Raw genomic sequence first — 24,494 nt, forward strand, 5'->3', positions numbered from 1 at the left:
TTAAGAGCTCTGTTGAGAAGTTAACCCTAACCATGTTAAGAACTCTGTTGAGAAGCTAACCCTAACCATGTTAAGAACTCTGTTGAGAAGCTAACCCTAACCATGTTAAGAACTCTGTTGAGAAGCTAACCCTAAACATGTTAAGAGCTCTGTTGAGAAGTTAACCCTAACCATGTTAAGAACTCTGTTGAGAAGCTAACCCTAACCATGTTAAGAACTCTGTTGATAAGCTAACCCTAACCATGTTAAGAACTATGTTGAGAAGCTAACCCTAACCATGTTAACACATTGAGTGCCACAGCGCTTCAGTAAAATTGTCTGGAGCCTGTGCCAGATTCACTTCCATTCAGTTGAAAACAGCTATAGAATTTTTTCTATTATGGCTATATTAACGGGGCTGGACTTTAATGAAACATTGAACACTCCTGCTTCTTCCAAAGAAGAAATTTTGTTTCTAGACAGTTCCATTATGAAATGAGAGCCTCTCAAAAAAGTGCACTTTCAAGGGTTTTCTGTCGTTTTTTTTTACTTTCCAAGATATAGTCCCTTTTATGAATACCTTTTGCACTCTAATTTCGAGCACATTCACTGACTCTGGCTGGTGTTTTCTGATGTGGTGGCGTGTGGTGTGGTTTCTGTGCAGCTTGTGTGCCACACACCCCTCTCCCCCAACCCCCCCCCCCCCCTCTCCACCCTCCACCTCTGAGCTGCGTGCTCCTCCCACACGCACAGAGTTTGTTTTCTCGACTCAGTTTTTGCCCCGGACAGATCCCAGCGCCCATCAAGGAAATGATGCGCGCTGGCAAACGCGACTGAACGAAAAGGCTTGGCCGTTCGGCTTCGGATGCTGGCTTTCTAGGAAATCGTGTGGAGATAGATAGAAGCATAAGAGCTCAGTTGTGAGCGCGGATGCAGCCGAGCCCACTCTCCGCTGTAGGCAGAGCAATATATACGGCTCTGGCAGAAAGCATGCATCGGTTTCCACGGCTTTCTCCGCTGTCTCCTGTACAAAGTAAAGGATCTGAGGTGGGTGGAGCAGCTCCTGTAACGATGTTTAAGGTGGCGCCGTGTGATCCCTTGAAGGGATTCATGCTCACTGGCTAGGTACGACCTTAAACAGCAGAATTATGGAATAATATGAATTATGATTTTAGGACGTCCACAGACGTCCTTGGCACTCCTTGTTACTTTTTTTTAGGACGTCCACAGACGTCCTTGGCACTCAATGTGTTAAGAACTCTGTTGAGAAGCTAACCCTAATCATGTTAAGAACTCTGTTGAGAAGCTAACCATAACCATGATAAGAAGTCTGTTGAGAAGCTAACCCTAACCTTGTTAAGAGCTCTGTTGAGAAGCTAACCCTAACCATGTTAAGAACTCTGTTGAGAAGCTAACCCTAACCATGTTAAGAACTCTGTTGAGAAGCTAACCCTAACCATGTTAAGAACTCTGTTGAGAAGCTAACCTTAACCATGTTAAGAACTCTGTTGAGAAGCTAACCCTAACCATGTTAAGAGCTCTGTTGATAAGTTAACCCTAACCATGTTAAGAACTCTGTTGAGAAGCTAACCCTAACCATGTTAAGAACTCTGTTGAGAAGCTAACCCTAACCATGTTATGAACTCTGTTGAGAAGCTAACCCTAACCATGTTATGAACTCTGTTGAGAAGCTAACCCTAACCATGTTAAGAACTCTGTTGAGAAGTTAACCCTAACCATGTTAAGAACTCTGTTGAGAAGCTAACCCTAACCATGTTAAGAACTCTGTTGATAAGCTAACCCTAACCATGTTATGAACTCTGTTGAGAAGCTAACCCTAACCATGTTAAAATCTCTGTTGATAAGCTAACCCTAACCATGTTAAGAACTCTGTTGAGAAGCTAACCCTAACCATGTTAAGAACTCTGTTGAGAAGCTAACCCTAACCATGTTAAGAACTCTGTTGATAAGCTAACCCTAACCATGTTAAGAACTATGTTGAGAAGCTAACCCTAACCATGTTAAGAACTCTGTTGAGAAGCTAACCCTAATCATGTTAAGAACTCTGTTGAGAAGCTAACCATAACCATGTTAAGAAGTCTGTTGAGAAGCTAACCCTAACCTTGTTAAGAGCTCTGTTGAGAAGCTAACCCTAACCATGTTAAGAACTCTGTTGAGAAGCTAACCCTAACCATGTTAAGAACTCTGTTGATAAGCTAACCCTAACCATGTTAAGAACTCTGTTGAGAAGCTAACCCTAACCATGTTAAGAACTCTGTTGAGAAGAATTCTGTTGATAAGCTAACCCTAACCATGTTGCTCCATAGATCGTGGTGACCTGAACATTTCAACTGGAGAGCTGAAGATCACAGGATTGACCAGAGAAGACAGTGGATCGTACACAGCAGAGATCAACAACCACCTCAACAGCCAGACTAAGCTCAAAGTCATCTGTAAGTGTTTTATGTTGGCAGTTTGTCCAGTTTCAAGTCGGTGATGTGGAGTTGTGTGTGATTCACCACTTGCTTTTAATTAAGTGTAGCCCACTGCTATTTCATGACTGTTATTTCTGACAGCCCATGAAGGCAGCATTAGTGCGACAGGCAGCGACGTCATTTTTCCTCCGGACGCAAAGTAAAGCCAAGCTGAGACTCAATGTTAGACAGGAGAGGAATAATTAGAAAAGTGAATATAGATGCTTGAAAAAAGTATAAATGAAGGATGTCAGGAGAGAAATATGTAGATGCAAGAGAAGATCCGGACCGGAGACACAGAGGGAAGATACAGAAGAGGATTTGATGCTAGCTTTATACCTGAAAAGAGGATTTTGCTTGGAGGTGAAAACTGGAAGATAAGACTGCTCGTCACTTGGTATGAGAGGAGAGAGAGAAGAGTTCGGACTGGTTTTGTTTGTAAACCCAGTTCTGAACTGAGAGAGCACCGATCCACACAGAACTACACATACTACAACCGCCTCATTGAGTTTTTAAAAGTGCAAGCCAGTCTCTTCATAACCTAGACTTGATGTACCACTGTGATTGGACATTTCTCCTCTTAAAATACACTGGGTTCCATAAGCGGCAACCTCTGACTGGGAAAAATTATGCAGTTCCTCGAATGGCCACTTGAGGCTGGCTCAAAAAGCGAGTAAGTCCAAATAGACCCCATGTTAAAATGCCCAACTTTACAGCAGAAATAAGCATGTTTACAACCTGGTTTAAAAAAAAGTTGTTTTGGTCCCTATAGCGATTTCACCGTTCATGAAACTGTACGGGAAGTGAATGTTTATGTAACTAACAATGGGAAAATGAGCTGACTTCTCACTTGATTTATGAATTTGGTTTGCTAGAGATTGAGTTCATGATCTCAATCTCTAGGTTGAAACTTTCAAGTCTTATTTAAAGTCCCTGGAAACCAAAATTAATTAATCAAAATTAAGCATTTTGAGTTCATCACACCACAGGAACCTATGTTAATAAGCCACCAGCCACATTTGAATGATGATGGACGTCGCAAAGTATATAAATTTAGGTTTGACAGTCAAGAGAAAAGTCATGAGAATCCATTAGAATTTCTGACCCTACATCTGCCACGGATGGTGTGGGCGTGTCCACAATACTCAAGCCGCGAGAGGAGGAGGGGAGGGGGCGAGGGGGTGGTGTGGGGGCCAGAGAGGAACTACGACTTGCAAGTAATGGATGCAGCAAGCTCAATCGGTGTTGTGCAACCTTACATGTTTGAGCCACCAGAGTCCACATGTAATCCAGATGAAGAGGACACAGCCCCCCCCCCCCCCCCGAGAATCCTCGTTCCTCTCAACCTGCAACCGAATGGTATTTTCCCTCCTTGACAATTATGCAAGTTAGTAATAAGTATTTCAGTCTAGCTATAACGTTATTAGCTAGCCAACTACGTTAGCAATAACACTATTTAGTCACAGATCAAGGTAGTAGCTATCATGTTTTCAGTGTTGTTGCATAGCAAATATAACATTATAGGTGCCAGAACCCCCTAGTATTTCATTCACATGCATATCTTGAGACTGCTTTTGTGTAGAGTAGTCAGCGGATCCATCCCAAAATATCGATACTACGTCCCGTTTTGAGGATCGATACCAGTTTTTTTCCTCTCTTCTACGGTTATATCCATCTCATCAACTGTTCTGTGTCAGTGTAGCAGCGTTCAACTCAACTAAAAACACTGTTGGCCAACTGAAAACTCACCCGGAGTTAGTCAGTCTGTGTGTGTGTGTCTCTCCCCCCCCCTCTTCTTTAAAGTTTCCACCAGTCTCTCATTCAATTGCGCGCCGTGTACAAAGGTTTTATAGAACGGACCGAGCTCATGATGTGATACGATTTTTCATTTGAGCACGTCGGGCACTGCTCTCTTCAATGCGGAAGTGGAAATCCAGCCCTTTATTATTTAAAGCGATTTTGGGGGTTTGGGTTGAAACTAATGTCTCCTACTGTCTGAGACACCCAATTACTCACATAAGACCCTAAATAACATAGTTAGAAGGTTTTTGTGGATTTTGGTTTCTAGGGACTTTAATACAGCATGATGTTCATTTTGTAAATTATGATCCAATTAAGCCTCAAATAGACGAGAGAAAAGACTTTGCTTTGACAGGGTTTTTCCTGCATAGACAATTACGAGGCGGCCGCCTCCATATAATTTAGCTCCGCCTCCAGCTCTCGACAGGTGAAACCATACTTGCAAAAACGCTAACAAGCGTTGCACTCGTGGCTTGGTGATGAAATAGTAGCTCAGCAACCTATAGCAGTAATGTCAGATATAGACATTAATTTGCCCCCTAAACCTTCAATCAAATAACCATTTCATACGAGCGTATTTATGGTTATACATTACGCTACACATAGACTGGTTGCCTTTTCACAGCCACTTGTTCTGTATGAGATGGTAAACTGTAATGTAGCCATGCCCATTAGCCTCTGATTAGCTACAATAACGTTATCAGACGTCAGCTACGCGCTCCTGCTCACGATAAAGAGCCTTTTTGAAAGCACAGTCTGCAGTCCTGCTGCTTAATGCTGTTTCCAACCAGGAAAATTGACTGTGTTTAGCAGCTCCCATCGGCTCCTCACAACTACCCATGTCTGCCAGCGACAACAACAATAAGACTTCTGGTCGGAGTTTTTCAAAATAAAAGAACAATTAACATGTCTAAAGCACACATAAGCCATTGAATGTGATAATAGGTTTATTTTGAAAATTTAATTAAATGTAAGGAAGTACCCTAAAGACACGTTTAGATGCACAACAAAATAGATAAAAAGTGACTGGCAAGAGCCTGTGAGAGCATGGTTTTACAGACAGAATTGACTCATGATGAAGTCATGCATTAGGTGAAGCTAACTGTATTGAGACAATTCACAACACATACACAAAGGTTTTTGTGCACAGTAGATCTCAGGACATTTTATTTTATTACATTCTTTATTCAATGTAAATGGTCAGCAATTATACTGAACATACAGTAACTGTTGGCTACTGATGTTTATTTAGCTATGATATTTTTATTCTTTATTTCCTCAGTGCTCACTTCCAGAAGTTGACAATGCATAATGTTAAATATTTTTTTTAAATAAAGTTGGCTTATTTGTTCAAGAAAGCAGCCTTCTGAGTAGCTTTGCACATAGTCATATCGGTGCACAATCCACATAGAAAAGGTCTATATCTGCTCAAAAATGCACTATGTCGGCACTCGGCAGCCATATCAGTAATCGGTGAATATCGGCTCTAGTTCTGCCTCATTTTGAGCCAGAAAAAACCCTGTTTGGGGTGTGATTGACAGGTCACCTGTCCAGTGATCTCGCAGCTCACCTATCACGGACCAATAGCAGACAGCTCTGTCTGGCAAAACAATAGAACAAGATGGCAACGGTCAAAATGCCAAACTCAAGGCTTCAAAATGGTGACAATCATGGTGGCTACATGATATGTTTATACAATCTATTAACATTGTGCCGAAACCCTCCCTCCATGTTACATGTTTGTTCATGTTAAAGGGATAGTTTTTTTTATGTGAGGTGCGTGCATACAGTCAGTGTACTACATGCAGTAGAAAGCAGCCGGCGTGGTTTCAGTTTGGAGAAATGGAGACCGGCCGCATCACGCAAGTAGAGCTGTCTGCTGAGTGTGAAAGGAACCAAAAACGTATAAAAAACAAAACATTAAATGCTTCCATACTGCTCACCTGGTGTAATCCAAGTCTCCACAAGCCCTCAGATACCAAGTTGACTTGAAAAGGTGTCTTTTACACCGTGTTTTTAGCTGAAATCTTCACTGTAGCCATGTGTGGAGCTAAGTGGGGAAGAAGTGGGGCTGCTGCACCACCTCCACCTTTCTCATGGCCCGTTTCACATCATCAGACAGCTCTACTTCCATGATGTGACCAGTCTGCATTTCTCCAAACTGGGACCAGGCTGGCTGCATAAATGTAGTACACAAACTGTATGCAAGTACCTCATACAAACTCACATCAACAAATCCAAACTATCCCTTTAAGTGCACATTAGGTGCACAAAGTGTGCGAGTGTCTCTGTCTCTTTCCAGCTGTCTGCATTGAGACAGAGAAAGAACAATGTGCATGTGAGTGATCCTGACTGTAACAGCTGTTCTCCTCTTCTCTCCATCAACAACAGCACCTGTCTCTAAACCCTCCATCTCTAAATGGTGTGCAGATGATTTGACTCGCTGTTTTCTGAGCTGTGAGTCAAACACCACCACAGACGCTAAACCAGTCAGCTACAGCTGGGAGAAAGACAACACCAGAGAGAATTCCACAGAGTTACTCAAACACCAAATGATCATTACAAAGGTACAATACAGCAATACTACTGACAGTGTTTGTACCTCTGTCTTTTTGGCTGAGTCTTTCTGTCCATGTGTGAGTTAGTTAATGCACTGGTTCTCAAACCTTTTCACATCAACTGACATTAGACCACAGACTCCCATCTGATAAGATTTTAGCTTTTAGATGTTTTATTACAGAAAGTGTATGAAGCCCATGACCAAAACAGTCATTGTGTTAATTGTGGATGAATTATAGGGACATTAAGTTATCCTTCTTTTTGCTGGGGACCCTCTCATGGACCTCTGGGGTTCCCCAGACCCCATTTTGAGAACCACTGAGTTAATGTCCACTGGTAATATCAGGAGATGAACAAATGCATTCCTTTACAGGAATACACCATAATGATTTGTTCAACTTGCATCACATATTCATTGCACCAGCCGCTAGTTTTCAGCTGTTTTACCCCCCCCCCCCCCCCCCCTTCCTGCAGCAAGCCCAAATACAGAGTGCCAAAGTCACGCCCTCTTCCGGGTTAGACATACAAACCAAGGGGTTTCATCCACCATTTATTTTTCCATAGACATTTTGTAAAATGCTTATAAGAATAGTTTTACTTGGTCAAACCAAGCGATTCAGCTATATTTAGAATCAGGAGAGACCATAAAGGGAGAACATTTCACTCAGATTAAAAAAAAACACACACACGCTAAATCCACTTTTTGTTTTATATTTGGTCAGTTTGATATCATAAAGATTTTCAGGGCTACAATGGGAAACCTGTCTCTGACTGAAAGAGAGTGAGCATGTGAAGTGTTTAGCTAGCAGCTTCTCTGAACTGTGTCTAAGCAGCTCCTCTCAACACAGCAGATTACATCCTGTGCTTTAGGGAGGTGTGTTGTTTTTGGATGCTTCCAATGTGGGCGTTGGCTTAAGAAGACTGTGCTTTAACAAGAGTAGCTGGTTTAAGCTGCTGAAGTGCCGTTGAGCAAGGCACTGAATCTCCTCCAGCTGCAGGGAACTCAAAGGCTAAAGGCACCAAGTGAGCACTGTTCAAAATGAAAGTGAAATGTGGTTTGTGATCTTATATTTCACTGGTTTTATAGCTGAAGGATTTGAAGTATGCATCATTCAGCTGTAAGGTGGAGAACCCAGTCAGTGAGGAGGTCAGCCAACCCATCAGCAACCCCCTCATCCCGAGTGAGTTACCTCACTTTAACAACAATGCAGTGCTGCCACTACGTCTCTCTCTTGTCTCTCCCCTCCCTCTCTCTCGTGTCCCCCCCCCTCCCTCCCTCTCTCTCTCTCTCTCTCTTTATCTTAATCTCAACCCACCAGTCAAGGCAGATGGCACCTAGAGCCAGGTCTGCTCGAGGAGTTGTTTTCCTTCTTGCTGCTGCCAAATGCATGTTGGGGAATTGTTTAAATTGCTGGGTCAAAACTTAGTAAAGACGCTGGTCTTCAACCATTTGTAAAGCATCTCAGATAACTGTTGTTATGATTTGCTGCTATATAAAGCAACTTGACTTGACTTAACACTTGTTGCTGTTGTTTTTCTGTAGAGTCTGATGGTGAAGGGAAACGGAGAACAGGGAGAATAGTCACCATCTTCGTGGTACTGACAATGTTGCTGCTCGTCATAATTCCCATTGTCAAACGCATACGCAGAACAGGTAGGAAGCCAAGAAATACTATATTTATTTACAATGAATTACTTTCTAATTGATATTATTAATACTGATGTAATCAAAATGATCTTTGCCTCTAATTGATAGTATTCACATTGTGTGTCTATAAAATATAGACTCTATATTTTTTTTAGGGTTAGTTGCCTTACTCCATAACCGGGCCTAGACCCCCCCCCCCCATGCTTAATGTTGTTGAACTGTCTCTCTTGAGTTCCATTTCCACCCTGCCAACACAGGAGGCACTGCACTCCTCTCCCATAGACTTGAATAAAAGATTACCAGGTGTTTTCACTAAAGCTTTACATTACAGCCTGCAACGTACAGCGTAAGGATTCCAGAGTAATCTTTTGTACTAACAGTGAGCCAGTTAGCTACCGATACATACTCTTTCTTTTCAAGGAAAATGAATGCTGGTGTTTGGAAGTGAATGGAGAGCTTTCCCCCGTGATGGGCGTGGCCTATTTCATGCAGTGTCTCTGTCTTTTGAAGCGTTTTCTGAAAATCACACAAATTGCCACTCCCATAAACTTTTGTTAGCCACAGACCTTATTTTATGCATTTAATTGAAAATCCCCATTCTAAAACCCTATTCACTTTTCTCCATAAGCACCAACATGCTACTTCCGGACTCATTCCAGCAGGGCTCTATATACTGAACAAAAATTATATGCTGCCATTTTGCACGAGTTGTAATAAAAGATCTAAGACTTTTTATTTGCACACAAAAGACTTATTCCTCTCATTTTGTCCACAAATATGTTTAAATCTCTGTTAATATTTGCCAAGATAATCCACCTGACAGGTGTGATATATCAAGATGGTGATTAAACAGCATGATAGAGTACCACAGGAATGAGTATGTGTAAAAGGCAATGGGATTTGTGTATGGAGATTTAGGTTAAATGCATGAGATAAGGTAATATAATAACACAAGTTTATGAAACAGTGAAGTTTGTGTATCAGTAAGATCATCTTCACAAACTAGGACCACTTTTATGACTTTTGAAGCGTAAATTGATTTTTTAAACACGATTTTCAGAACGCTTACAGAAATATGTCATCCCTGCGGTACTCCATTGCACAGGTGTGCCATGGCCTGGTTAGCTCTGAAACTCATCGTTGATCAAACTATTTAAACTTTATCTTCGGCTGAACTTACATTTAGCAGACATCCAATGATTCAGTTAGTAATTTATGCTAAGTTATTGTTTAACATATTCTTTCCTATACTTCTTTTCCTGCAGTAACAGTGGAGCTGAAAGAAGGTCGGTACCTAAATCACTCATACAAATATTCCTATTGATGCAAGAATAATAAACGTGCAAATCATTTCCTGTACAGCTCTAGTTACTGTATCCCTTCCTGTTCACCTCAAACTATACTTGACAAAAATATATGTTCCTATTTTTCACGAGTTGTAATAAAGTTCTAAAACCTTTTATATGCACACAAAAGGCTTGTTCCACAAAAGGCTTATTCCTCTCATTTTGTTCACAAATGTGTTTAAATCTGTGTTAGTGAGCACTTCTCCTTTGCAAAGATAATCCATCCACCTGACAGGTGTGACATATCTATATGCCGTTTTATCAGCATGATTATTTATTGCACAGGTGTGCCTTGGCCTGGTCAGCTCTAAAACTCCTGGTTGAGTAATAACAGCCAATTCTACAACAGCTACCTTACACCCAGGCAGGTCCTGCTTATCCACCCACCAGTAATGAGCTGAATTGAGTCCATGAGGTTGGGAATGTGTAAATTATCAGGAAATGTTTGCATTACTCTTTACTCACTCTAATTGATTGAATATGTTGTTTGGTCTTTCAGAAACTCTTGCTGCGTGTCAACGTCATCACAAATCTAGACTGAAGCAGCAGTTTCAGTGTCTGCATGAATGGTTTGCTAAAGCAGGAAACAAAACACTTCTGAATAAGATCTACACAGAACTTTACATGACAGTGGGAGGGACTGGAGCGGTCAATGATCAACATGAGGTCAGACAGATGGTAGCAGCATCCAGAAAACCAGCGAGACCAGAAACAAAAATCAGATCTGAAGACATCTTTAAACCCTTACCGGGAAGAGATACACCAATTAGAAGAGTGATGACAATGGGAGTGGCTGGCATTGGGAAAACAGTCTTAACACAGAAGTTCACTCTGGACTGGGCTGAAGACAAAGCCAACAAGGATATACAATTCATATTCCTGTTCACTTTCCGAGAGCTGAATCTGCTGAAAGGGGAACAGTTCAGCTTGGTGGAACTTATTCATCGCTTCTTTCCTGAGACCAAAGAAGCAGGAATCTGCAGGTTTGACAAGTTCCAGGTTGTGTTAATCTTTGACGGTCTGGATGAGTGTCGACTTCCTCTGGACTTCAAGAACAACAAGATTGAGACTGATGTTACCAAGTTGACTTCAGTGGACGTGCTGCTAACAAACCTCATCAAGCAGAATCTGCTTCCCTTCGCTCACATCTGGGTAACCACACGACCTGCAGCAGCCAATCAGATCCCTCCTGAGTGTGTTGACATGGTGACGGAGGTGAGAGGCTTCACTGACCCACAGAAGGAAGATTACTTCAAGAAGAGATTCACAGATGAGCAGCAGGCCGAAAGAATAATCAAATACATCAAGACGTCACGAACCCTCCACATCATGTGCCACATCCCAGTCTTCTGCTGGATCACTGCTACAGTTCTGGAACATCTTCATTCATTCAAAGCCAGTGAGAGAGAGGGCCTGCCCAAGACCCTGACTGAGATGTACATCCACTTCCTGCTGGTTCAGTCCAAACAGCAAAACATCAAGTTTCCTGAGAGAACTGAGACAGATACCAGGGAGATGATTCTCTCTCTGGGAAAACTGGCTTTTGAGCAGCTGGAGACAGGCAACCTGATCTTCTATGAAGCTGACCTGAAGAAGTGTGGCATTGGTATCACAGCAGCCTCAGTGTACTCAGGAGTCTTCACACAGATATTTAAAGAGGAGTGTGTGCTGTACCAGGACAAGGTCTTCTGCTTTGTCCATCTGAGCATTCAGGAGTTTCTGGCTGCTGTCTACATGCTCCACTGTCACACAAACAGAGATAAGGAGGAGGATAAGAAGGTTCTGGAGACATTCCTGGGTGGCGAAGAAGAAGAAGAAGAAGAAGAAGAAGAAGAAGAAGAAGAAGAAGGTACATCTAAAGACAGTGAACAATCCCTGGATGTCTTCCTGAGGAGAGCCATGCTCAAATCCCTTAAGAGTGAAAATGGCCACCTGGACCTCTTTGCCCGCTTCCTTCATGGTCTCTCACGGGAGTCTAGCCAGAAACTCATGCGAGGCCTGCTGGGTCAGACAGAGAGCACACCAGAAAGCATCCAGAGAGCCATCAGCAACCTGAAGAAGATGCACACTGATTTTGGAAAAGGGGAGCACTACAAAACCTCTCCAGACAGAAGCATCAACATCTTCCACTGTTTGATGGAGATGAACGACCAGTCAGTAAATCAGGAGATCCAACATTTCCTGGAGTCAGAGAACAGATCAGATACACTCTCTGAGATCCACTGCTCAGCTCTGGCCTACGTGCTGCAGATGTCAGAGGACGTTCTGGATGTGTTGGACCTGGAGGCCTACAACACATCGACGATTGGGCGACAGAGGCTGATCCCAGCTGTGAGGAACTGCAGGAAGGCTCGGTTAGTCCTGATGTGAATACCAACAGTATAGAACAGTGTAGAGCGACCTTAATATAGCTGACACAATCAGAATTACTATATAGTTCCTCAAACATACACAACTGTTGTTCTACATAGCAGTGGCACACAGTAATCACATTACTTTTCCCTCTAAAGGTGCGTTCACACCGACCTATTAAAGTTTTTCGCTGGCGTCGAGTTTACATACAAAGTCAATGCAAACGAGCGATTGAGCGTATATTCGCCTGGGAGAAAAATCGCTGGGCGTCCGAGCGGCAGAGACAGAGCGATAGGGAGAAAATACGCTCGTCGCTCAAGATGAAATATCCCAACTCGAGCGAAAATCCGCTGGCATCAGTCGCTCGCTGTTCAACGCTGATTGGCTGCCGTGTGAGAGCGAGTCAAGGATCACACTGGCTTGGAACAAACCGCTGGTTTATTGTGTGGCAACAAACCGCATTGACAGGCTGACAGCTGACATGAAGTGAAGTCTGCCCTACCGGTATGGAGCTCGCATTAGGAGCACGCTGATAGGCTTTAGCTTGTAAACAATGACGGTGGCTCGTAGTGGACAAACAGCATGACATTGCGTAACGTTATATCCCCCACATGTCCGTCATTTCGTGTGCCTGTTGATGAGCGATTTAAACAGAGCGATTCCAAAGGGTTGAATCAAGCGACAGAGCGAAAAATAAATATCTCGGTGTGAACACAGCTTAACTCAAGATTCAAGATTCAATATTTTTATTGTCACTCCGTAGTACAAGTATCACATGTGAAATTCTTGTGCTGTAGACTTCGTTACAACATAGTGCAAAAAATAAAAATAAATAAATAAAAACAAGAGGCAACAAGCAATAAAGCAGTAGACACGCCACAGACACAGTGATGTAACTAGAGTATCTAGAGTAAAGTCATTACTGTTGCAGGTTCAGTTTCCCATTCCAAGTAGTAATCTAACAGATAGGTTGTGAGTTTCATTCTTTAAGTCTATCAACTCTTTATTGGCAATTTCTAGGAAAGATCCCCCTTGTATTATTCTGCCTTCAGCTCATGTCAGAGATATTTATGAATTTAGTGTTTTAGGCTAAAAACTTAAAAGCTGACCAAATCTGTGGTGAAGCCTGACTGACTCTAATGGTGCCAGGCAGTTTTTTTTTTATCAAAGGTTTAACTGCCTGTGGAGCTCAGGCTGAAAATCTTTTCATATACTTTTAATCACTTTACAGAAAGGCTTCGATGAATTTGCATTATGTATTATTTTATGTGTGGTTTTTACTGATACATTAACCACTTTTGGAAAATTTCAAACAATATGATACTGTATAAATGATCATAATCTGTCTGTCTCTCCTTTACGCATCTCGAGAACCGTTATGTCTGATCGACTTGAAACCTGGGGAGTGTGCTTAGGGGTACCTGACTGAGTGCAGTGCAAGAAAACATGAAAGAAATGTGCCCATAGGGGGAGCTACAGCGATATCAATAATTTTACATTTTTAGACCTTCGCAGGCCACTTTAGGGCATTGTGACATCATCAGTGATGTCAAGGGGGAGGAGAACAGGGGGAGTGGGGGGGGGGGGCGGTCAAGAGTGGGAGTGCAGTGTCTGTATGTCTGTCCTTTGCGTATCTCTAGAACCGTTGTCGGATCGGTTTCAAACTTGGGGAGTGCACTTAGGGGGACCTGACCGAGTGCAGTGCGAGAAAAAAATTCAAGAAATGTGCCCACGGTTGGAGCCACAGTGATATTTTACATTTTCATTATGACATCAGTGATGTCAAGGGGAAGGGGAACGGGCACTGCATAATGGGTACTGCACCAATCGGAGGGGCAGTGAAGAGTGGGAGAGAATAATGTATGAATGGGGGGAAGGGGAATGGCTAGATGTACCCATGGGGGGGGGGGGGGGGTGCAGGATCTTCATCTGGGTAGATGTACCCCGGGTGATTGGGGAGAAAGGGAAGGAGGGAACGGGCATGGGTATTGCACTAGTAATAATAATAATATGTAAGTATTATTATTATGATCATCATCGGTTATTATTATTATTGTCATTATTATCATTATTATTGTTGTTGTTAATGTTATTATTTGGATTATTATTATTGGTGGTGGTAGTAATACTACAAGTCGTAGTAGATACAGTAGTATGCTGTATAGGTTTTGAGTGGTATGCTATAGTCCCAGCTCTGCTTTGATAATCTCTCATTTTACATTAAATCTGTAAACAGACTTTGTGGCTGTGAACTCTGAGAGATCTGAGCTCTGAAGTCCAACTCCTTCTTTATTATTTATTCAGATTGAGGTTCTGCACGTTGGCAGACGCTCACTGTGAAGTTGTGGCCTCATCTCTGAAGTCCGACCCCTCCCATCTGACAGAGCTGGACCTGAGTGACAGCTACCTGCTTAGCTCAAGTGTGAAGCTGCTCTCTACTGGACTGGAGAGTCCACACTGCAGATTGGAGACTCTCAGGTCAGAAAAATAATGTGCTGATCTGAATATTATATGAATATTGTCATTTGAGGATGTCTCTAACCTGTCTTTCCATCTGAAATCAGACAGTAGGGATGGGTATCGTTTGGATTTTATCGATACCTTTCAACGATACCTATCGATACTTCGGTTCTGCTTATCGATACAGATACTTATCGATACTCTTATTGATACTACTCTCCATAATTTGTGCAAAAAATAAAGACATGACATGAAGAGATGTGAAAAGATTCAACAGTAATTTTGTTATTAGTTATTACAAGTTAAATTCCTGAGAAGGCCTATTTCACCTCTGTGATTGTGAATATGATTTATTAAACCTAGGCCACCTATGTAGTGTCACTCTTAAGGGGGAATCATACTTGCACGTAGAATTCATTGCGCACGTCACTGACTGGAAACTCGACACTAACAAAGTTGCCTGCAATACATCTCTTTACTGGGGCATATTTTCATTTACAAAACATTTTCTTCATCAAGTCTGGATAAATCACACCCGTTTTCAAAGGATTATGGGACAAACCAGCACGATGCAGTCAGTTACGTTACGTGGAGTTTGTGGACCAATTTTATCTGAATGGATGCTCTGGATCTAACTAATTTGCTGCAAGCTAAACGTGTTACAGGTAAAGTGAACACCGTCTCACTGTACGTCGCTGTTCTGTATTCAGAGTTGGCAAAGTCCACATAATATTCTGTGACTAAAAAGGCTGAAAGGGTAGCACATCTCAGTTTTCAAAGTCAAGGAGGACAAAATATTCACATTTCACTTGATTTATTGGCTCACATCACACAAAAACAAAACGCTTACGCGTTTCGGCAAAGAGCCTTCTTCAGAGCATTTCAACAGTACACATTCAGTCTGTTAATATAACAAGGGCAGATATTACACACAGGTGGAGGTTGGACCCAATTATTTAGGAGCCAATCACCATGGATCTAGGTATAGGGAGGACAAATCACAGCATGAAGCAAGAAGCATCACAGAACATTATTATACTCTGAATGAAGAAAGAAACTAAACACACAAACTAAACTTTGTTTAACCCAAAAAGCATTTTAAGCTGTAGTCATCATTGAGTCCGTTTGGTGTCATAGTATTGAGTGTGTCTATCCAGAACATTTGTCTCTGGGCCAGTTTTCTCAGGAGATCGCCTCCTCTTGTAGGCATCATGACCTTTTCAATCCCATAGAACTTTAGTGAAGAGGGTGAACCATGGTTTGCTTCAGCATAATGTTTTGCAATAGCATAATCCATATTGCCTGTACGGATCGCAGTTTTGTGCTCAGATATTCGTTGTTTGAGGGGCCATTTGGTTTGTCCTACGTATGCCAGACCACAGGGACAGATCAACATGTAGATCACATGCGTTGATTTACAGTTGATAAATTCACGGATGGGGATTTTCCTCCCAGTGTGAGGATGGTTGAATGATTTGGCATTTGTTGTATTGCTGCAGCAGGCACATGTAGCACACCTATACATGCCTATAACGGTTGTTGTCAGCCATGTGGTCTTTTTTTGAGCAATATTTTTGTACATGACATGGTTTTTTATTGTAGGTGCTCTCCTGAATGAAAAAAGGGGAGGAGCTTGACAGAAGTCCTTCAAAGATCTTTCTGCTTGAAGCACATGCCAGTGTTTCATAAGGATCCCTTTTATTTGTGAAGCACAGTTGTTATATTCAGTGGAGAAACAAGCCAGACTTGGATTCTTCTCTTTCTGTGTATTTGACATGAGATCAGAACGAGAGGTGGCATTGGCCCGTTGTATGGCTTCCTGAATGGAGTTACATCTATAACCTCTTTCCTTAAACCGAGTGGCCATGTCTGCTTGTTTGGATTGAAAGTCCTCTGGATCTGAACAGTTGCGTTTGAGCCTCAAAAACTGACCCATTGGGATGTTGTCCTTTAGATGTTTGGGGTGATTGCTTGTAGCATGCAGTATTGAGTTGCGTTCCATGTCTTTTCGATAGATAGAAGTGTGAATGGCTCCAGTTTCATCCTTGAATATGGTTAAGTCCAAATAGTTGATTTTTTCAGTGCTTTGTTCACAAGTGAATTTCAGGAAACTCAAGCTATTGTTAAGATATCTCACAAAGTCAATCAACTCCTCCTGCTTCCCCTCCCAAAATATCAAGATGTCATCAATGTACCGTTTATATGATCATTGATGACTACAGCTTAAAATGCTTTTTGGGTTAAAAAAAAGTTTAGTTTGTGTGTTTAGTTTCTTTCTTCATCCAGACTATAATGATGTTCTGTAATGCTTCTGTGATGCTTCATGCTGTGATTTGTCCTCCCTATACCTAGATCCATGGTGATTGGCTCCTAAATAATTGGGTCCAACCTCCAGCTGTGTGTAATCTCTGCCCTTGTTATATTAACAGACTGAATGTGTACTATTGAAACGCTCTGAAGAAGGCTCTTTGCTGAAACGCATAAGCGTTTTGTTTTTGTGCGATGTGAGCCAATAAATCAAGTAAAATGTGAGTATTTTGTCCTCCTTGACTTTGAAAACGGAGATGTGCTACCCTTTCAGCCTTTTTTGAACATATTTTGGATTTTGGGTTTGGCACTCCACTGAGAAACCCATTGTTGAAGCGCAACCTTCTTTTTCTAAACAATATTCTGTGACTGTCAGAAAATAGGTCAGGTTCAGGAAAGCACTGTGAGGTTTGTGCAACGCGATGCAGATATTTCTCTCTGTCTCAGAATCATCACAGGGCAGTCGCTCGCTTTATCAGATTATTGTATTTACATTGTTGTGTGAATCAGCAACGCGATGCCTCCCATCATAAAACTAGTTTTCTTCCAAATATACTACTGATCTTTTAAACCTGCCGCAAGTGTAGTCACAGGACAGGAGTGTAAACACGCAACATCAAAAGCCTGGTGCCACTCCCTCATTGTTAGGGAATGGTAAAAAAAAAAAAAAACTATAGCAGCACCGAACGTCCAGGACCTTATTAATTCCTGGTACCGACCAATCAGGAACCGGTACCAAATTATATCGGTGCTTGGTACCATCCCTATCAGACAGTGCAACATTTTATCTTCCCGAGTAAATTCCTTCGTGGTAAAATGAATTGTTCTATCATAACTCCAATTCGAATACATATTCTGATGTAAAATGCACTTGGGACACCAGAGGTGTTGCTCAATGTAGGTGTTTCCAGACTTAAAGGGGTGTGATGTGAACTCTGGTAGAACCTTGGCTTGTATAAGACGAATCAGCGTGACGTCACTTGCTACCCAGAAATGTGGAACCCTGTGGCAGTTATTCGTATGAGTTGAGCCAACAAACGTTAATATCTCAAAAACTATACATCACCATCACTTATATTTTGACATTCTGAGTGAGAGCAGAATTAGCTCAAGAATTTGATGTATAATATATGCATATCGTGTTAAAGTTGTGTGAACTGTCGCAGTTTTTAAAATGTAAACAGAGTCAGCCGACTAGAGTCAGACACTCAAAAGTGTCAAAGCTCACGCTCCATAGGGTTCCATTGCTGTTGCCACCCAGTGACACGGTTTGTTTACCAAAATGCTGCTCGGTTGATCCCTCATAGCTTCCTGGAATTGATAAAACCCCAAATTCTGTGATTCACTCTCATATGTTGCTCCAGTAGCAACAACTGGAGAGTTCAGGTATAAGGTCAAGTTCCCATTAAGTTACGGTGCAGTTAGGGGTAAGTTTCCCACCCAACTCAAATTCAACTTTTTATTACAATTATTTCCAGAGAAAATTGCCATATGAAAATATTGTCCCAATAAGAAGTGCATTCTGGACCTAAGGTCACAAACGTCAAGACACAAACTGCAGATGTATTCATCTGGTTGGTTATAGAATGTGTTGAGGGGAAATGGAGAAATCCTGAGACAGAGATGTGACAGGCTGTCTGGTTTCAGATGGAAAGAGTACAGTCTAGTAAGCCAGAAAGCCCTCAGCAATATTTCATGTAATGTTTTTGCTTTATTCTTTCTTCAGATTGAGTGGCTGCAGCTTATCAAAGACTCGCTGTAAAGACCTGGCCTCAGCTCTGGAGTCCAAACCCTCCCTTCTGAGAGAGCTGGACTTGAGTTGCAATGACCTGCACGACTCAGGTCTGAATCTGTTCTCTGCTGTACTGGAAAGTCCAGACTGCAGACTGGAAACTCTCAGGTAAAATCAGTTTGCACTTTGCAGTTTTTCTCAGTTGATTCAACACATTTCTCGTCTCTCAAAACAGGATTCCTGAATCTGCAAAGGTCGCCCTGCAGGTTTTACATAAGGATTTGGATTTTATTGATCCAGCTTCATATACACAGCAGTGAAGCTCAGTGACTGAGAGAAGATCATCCATACTCTGATATCTTGTCATTGTTACTGCACCTCTCTCTGTTCCTCTCCAGCTGCTTCAGAATAGAGCAGCTGGATTTTAACCAGTAGGAAGGTGACCTCTTCATCTCCCCAGTTTTAACATAATGTTGTCTGGTTCCCAGTTAGATAGAAAATGCATTCATTAAAATGCTGCTGAACACATTTAAAGCAGGCTAGTTTTGGTCCTGAATTTCACTGGCCAGTCAGGCGGGAGAGAGTCGTATGCTCATGCACGAGCCCCAAGCTCCGGGCCGCGGGGGTGCGCGCAGCAGCAGTGCTCTGAGCCTCTCATGGCCGAGGCGGGGGCTTGGGCATGGGGTGAGAACAGTCTGACATAACGTAGTGTTAACCAGTGTTGGGCAGTAGCTTGCTACAAGTAGCGAAGCTACATAGCTTAACTACATTTCTCAGTAGCTTGGTGGTAGCTTCACTACTTTTGAACCAAGTAGCTTTTTCAGTAGCTAAGCTATTTATAGACCCAAGTATAGCTTGTAGCTTCCCCCAAAAGCTACAAGCTACTCGCCAGGAGATTTCTGCTGCAGTTTGGAGTAAACAGGAGGAGACATTGCATATGTCAAGTGTGCCTGTGTAGCCAATAAAGCACTTTCAGTTCCATTATGACGGACAACAATTGTTGTTGTCTCATCCTTGCTTTTTAGCATCCTTGCCTTTCTTGCAGCAAGACCCGGCACTACTCTGCCTCTGAAGGAACTGGAAAACATTGTATTGATGTATTAACGTCAGAGGAAGCCAGGATTAGTCAAAACGATATGAGAAATACACAGCGCGTCTGCCGTGTGACTTTTCCGGGTTTATTGTCCTGCGTGGGGGGGTACAGACGGAGGTAGGGGACGAATTTCGAGGTTTGGCTGACAGATTGAGGGCGAATGGCGTTACAAGATTTACTCACAAGCTCGTTTTAATGCTTTTCCATTGGTTGCATTTGGTAAAAACCACACAGAGACGTGAAGGGTGACCAGTGGCACTGATTTATGACAAAAAGTAAAAAAGTGAAAAAAGGGACATTCGAGGTCCTGGCACAACAGCGACGATATAATGGTCAGTTAGCCTCATCAATAAAGTCTTGTCAGTACAAATAATACAATAATGACACAATATAAGAGAATAACATGTCTTCTTGTCCTACTTACTTTACTTTACTTTACTTTACTTTACTTTATTGGTTTATTGTGATGGGACAATGCACATTAATGGACATGTTCAGAAATACAGAAGCCTCTATATACGAAAACATGTAAATATGCCGGAGTTAGCTAATGCTAATTTACATCCGTAGTCCCCAATAAATATCAAAACAATCACTCATTACATTCATTCAACGCACAAACTGAAATATACATGTAACGTGTCATCGCAAAAGATACCACAGCATTACAGACATCAAAATTACAGCAAAACACAGACAGGATGTACGCAACAAACTGATATACCTGTAACGTGTCATCGCAAGAGATACCACACATTACAGACATCAAAATTACAGCAAAACACAGACAGGATGTACATGCAGCATGTCAGTGCTAAAAGAAGAATACTACACCTTCCATTCGACAGGTTACATGATAGTCAATACATAGATACAGTATGAAGGCTACTCTACTCTCTCTTAAGTGTTACACTTAAGTGGTGAAGTGCCTAGTGCAGGAAGAGAAGAAGATTTGGAAGGCAGCTAGCTAGTGTTCACAAAATTGGTTTGTTTTAAGCCATTTTTTGAGCTGGCTTTTGAATGCCGCAAAAGTGGGGCTTTCCCTAATAGCCTTAGGCAGTGTGTTCCAGCTAGTGCTGCCATTGATCGACCAGGTGTTTTTTGAGAACGTGGATTTTCTAGCTTGGACTTCGCAGTCCCCCCTAGCTGCTGCCCTTGTGCTCAAATTTCTATTCTTCCTTCTAATGAACTCCCCTAGAGGAGGAGGAGCCAAGCCGTGTAAACATTTATAGATTAGACACGTGCTTTTAAATGTTCTAAAATTGTTAAAGCTAAGGAGCTGATATTTCTCTAAGATTTCACAGTGATGATGTGATTGTGGTTTTTTGTCAAACACCTCAGGCTGAGTGTCTGTCAGCTGTCAGAGAGAAGCTGTGAAGCTCTGGCCTCAGCTCTCAGCTCCCATGCCTCTAGTCTGAGAGAGCTGGACCTGAGCAACAATGATTTCCAGGATACCGGAGTGAAGCTGCTCTCTGCTGGACTGGGGAGTCCACACTGTAAACTGGAGACTCTCAGGTCAGGATCACTGATACTGTTCAACAGACCATTTACATTATGTTCTACATGGGCGTCCGGGTAGTGTAGCGGTAGATTCTCTGCCAACACAAGGGTTGCATCCACGTGTTACCTCCGGCTTGGTCGGGCGTCCATACAGGCACGATTGGCTGTGCCTGAGGGTGGGAAGCTGGATTGGGGGTATGTATCCTGGTCGCTGCACTCGCGCCTCCTCTGGTCGGCCTGTTCGAGGGGAAGGAAACGGGTGAGAATAACGTGATCCTCCCACATGCTACGTCCTGCCGGTGAAACTCCCTTGTCAGGTGAAAATAAGTGGCTGGCAAATGTGCATGTGTCAGAGGAAGCATGGCGCTAGTCTTGGCTCTCCCCAGATTGGAAGAGGGTGGAGCAGTGACCGGGGCAGCCACTAGAGCAGCAGGGGGAATTGGCCAAGTACAATTGAGGAGAAAAATGGGGAGGGAATCGGAAGAAAAAAAATCTGCTCTGCACATGACTGTCAAAGAAAATATGTGAACCCTCATTTTCCTGCTGAAGTGATTTTTGAAACCAGCTGAGAAACCAACTTTCAGCTCTACTCTCTCTCTGCTGGGAGAATATTTCATTATTTCTCTGCACACTGCCTCTGTTGGTGAAACCTGAAGCAAACTTGTCAGAATATGTTAAATTGAGTGCATAACTGAAATGAAAACGCAAATATTGGAGACAGGTTTTTTTGTATTATAAGTGATTTCAAAGCATTTTATTAATGAGAACATCCAACATGTAGCTGGTTTTAATCAAAGAGTTTCCACTGAGAGCTATGATCTGTTTTTAGAGGGTTAGATTCAAAAGAAACAATAAATGATAAACTATTAGTGTTGAGTGATGAAGCTGAAAATGTTACAATACAAATGTTCATATCAGGCAGTGTTGACTTTCATAACTATGCAAAATAACTATTTCTCTAAGTTTAATTTTCCTCCTGAATCAAAGTTGAATAGAAGATCTATCAAATTTAATTTAAAACATCTTTACTGACAGAATACTCGACTTAAAAGTCACATTGAACACGTTCACCAACAGATCCTCCTGGAAGACAATACAGCAGCAACTGGTCAGCAGTTACATTACATTTCTTTTTGTGGTTCATACTCTAATATTTACAGTTGCAGTGAGCTTCAGTTGGTGCTCTCAGCTGAAGGCCTTTCAGTTGCCAGCTGGCTGCCATGCAAAGAACTGGACTTTGTTAGATAAACTAATCATCTATACTGTTTATTAAGAGGTTGAATGGGTTTAAGTAATTATGTTACTAGCACTTGTGCACTTGAAAAAGTGCACAATTATTGTTAAGCAAATTTGTACATTAGATCCGAGGAAATGGTGGCCATCTTGGATTTGAGGTAAAATCTGACTTCCCCCCACATCTGAAAATAAACCTTATGGTATTCACTCACTATCTGATTTGTGAAACTTTTATCCCATTTGTGAAAAGCAAAATAATAGGTGGTTTCACTGAGATTTCATAGTTTTTCCCCATCTAGACCACATAAAACCAGGTCCAGTTCAAAGACCATTACACCTTTTTGAGGTCGAGGGCTACCTGAAGGGTAGAGAGTCATGTGGGGGGCTACCTGTTGAAATTTGCTTGATCTACCTTTAAATAATGAGTATTATGCATTTAATCGAGACATACACTCTTTTCTTTCACTGTTGTGAAGAAGAACTCTTCCTCCCGCTTTTCTGCCATTGTTCTTGCTTTCCATCATTTAGCTTAGCCAACTGATATAATCATTGTCAGCTGGCAGTCGCACTGTCGCAGAGTGAATGATGTAGTGACGTAACGTAAAACTAAACTTTGACCCCAGCCCAGGTGGATCAAAATAGTTAATCAATAATGAATTATACACAGACAATAAATTATACACAGACAATAAACGTTTTAAAAACGTATGCATTGTTAAACCAATTATTTTCTACATGTGTGTGTTATTGTGGGAAGGGAGGGGAAAAACAAATAAAAAATATATTTTTCTGATTATATTTTTTTGTTTTGTTTTTTGCTTTGTTTTTCCTTTCTTTCCCCTGTGTCTGAGCCTGTTTGTCTGTTTTGTCTTGTTTGTGTAAAAAAAAAAAAAAAAAAAAAAATCTGAACGTGGCACAGCGCCACCCCGCGGGCGACCTGGTGTTGGCTACCACTGACGTAGACCTTTCAAATCTGGGCTAGATTACCAAGGGGACTCAACACCCTCACCAAGAAACACTTTGAGATTTGGGAAAGTTTTATCTTTTCTGTGAAAATGGAAAATGGAAGAGTTCATTGTTTTTGCCCCATCTAGACCGCATAAAACCAGGTCTAGTTCAAAGACCACTACACTTAGGCCTTTCAAATCTGGACTAGATTACCAAGAGGACCCTACACTCTCACCAATAAATACTTTCAGATTTGTGAAAGTTTTATCATGGTATGAGCACACTTGAACATTAGACTAGGGAGGAATGACGGCCATCTTGTATTTGAGGTCAAATCTGACTTCCTTCCACATCTGACAATAGACCTTATGGTATTCACTCACTACATGAGAAATGTCATACTTTTTATACAAGGAGTGCACAAGTGTTATAAGCACATTTGTACATTAGACCCGGGAGAATGGCAGCCATCTTGGATTTGAGCTCAAATCTGACTTCCCTCCACATCTGACAATAAACCTTATGCTATTCCCTGACTATGTGAGACATTTCATGTTCCTTTCAAAAAGTGCACAATTCCTGTCTTTTTGGGAGCTTATCCGCTCTACTATTTGAAACTGTGGCAGGGAATGAGTTAGCACCAGCAAGACAATCAGCTTTCTCTGTTAAAGGAGCAAAACTATGGAACAGTCAAGTCTACCTACTGAGCTGAAAACACAACACAATTTTAATGTTTTTAACAGGGGTATTAAGTCATGGTTAAAAGATAAACAACTGTGTTCTCACACTTAATACCATTGTAGATCTCTGGTGGTACTCTGTGTATTATGTCTGTATTGTGTGTACATTGTGTGTACATTGTGTGGACTGTATATGTACATCCTTGAATATTTGTATGTATAGCTTTGCTCATGTGGTTTTATATTTGATTGTTTCTTTTTGGGTATGTCCTCTGGGGTGTATTTTAGTGACTTTCTGTATAGTGACTTTCTAGTCAATATATTTGTACGTATAGCTTTTCTCATGTGGTTTTATATTTGATTATGTTTCTTTTCGGGTA

At 41.8% G+C, this 24,494-nt stretch overlaps 1 protein-coding gene across 1 annotated transcript in view; it reads left to right on the forward strand.

Moving 5' to 3' along the window:
- The window catches only part of LOC310791621 (protein NLRC3-like), a gene marked incomplete at both ends in the record, with an annotated part of 41,494 nt that extends 22,402 nt beyond the window's left edge, over nt 1-19,092 (forward strand). Inside the window, 8 exons of the mRNA XM_083653285.1 lie at nt 2,307-2,432; nt 6,684-6,820; nt 7,900-7,993; nt 8,356-8,466; nt 10,306-11,528; nt 11,679-12,160; nt 18,652-18,825; nt 19,056-19,092. Of these exons, the coding sequence (XP_083509411.1) occupies nt 2,307-2,432; nt 6,684-6,820; nt 7,900-7,993; nt 8,356-8,466; nt 10,306-11,528; nt 11,679-12,160; nt 18,652-18,825; nt 19,056-19,092 (2,384 nt within the window). The remainder of the gene's footprint in view (nt 1-2,306; nt 2,433-6,683; nt 6,821-7,899; nt 7,994-8,355; nt 8,467-10,305; nt 11,529-11,678; nt 12,161-18,651; nt 18,826-19,055) is intronic.
- Between the last annotated feature and the right edge of the window lie 5,402 nt (nt 19,093-24,494).

The sequence above is a fragment of the Poromitra crassiceps genome (genome assembly GCF_964638095.1).
Source record: "Poromitra crassiceps genome assembly, chromosome: 16".
Classification (NCBI taxonomy): Eukaryota; Metazoa; Chordata; class Actinopteri; order Beryciformes; family Melamphaidae; genus Poromitra; species Poromitra crassiceps.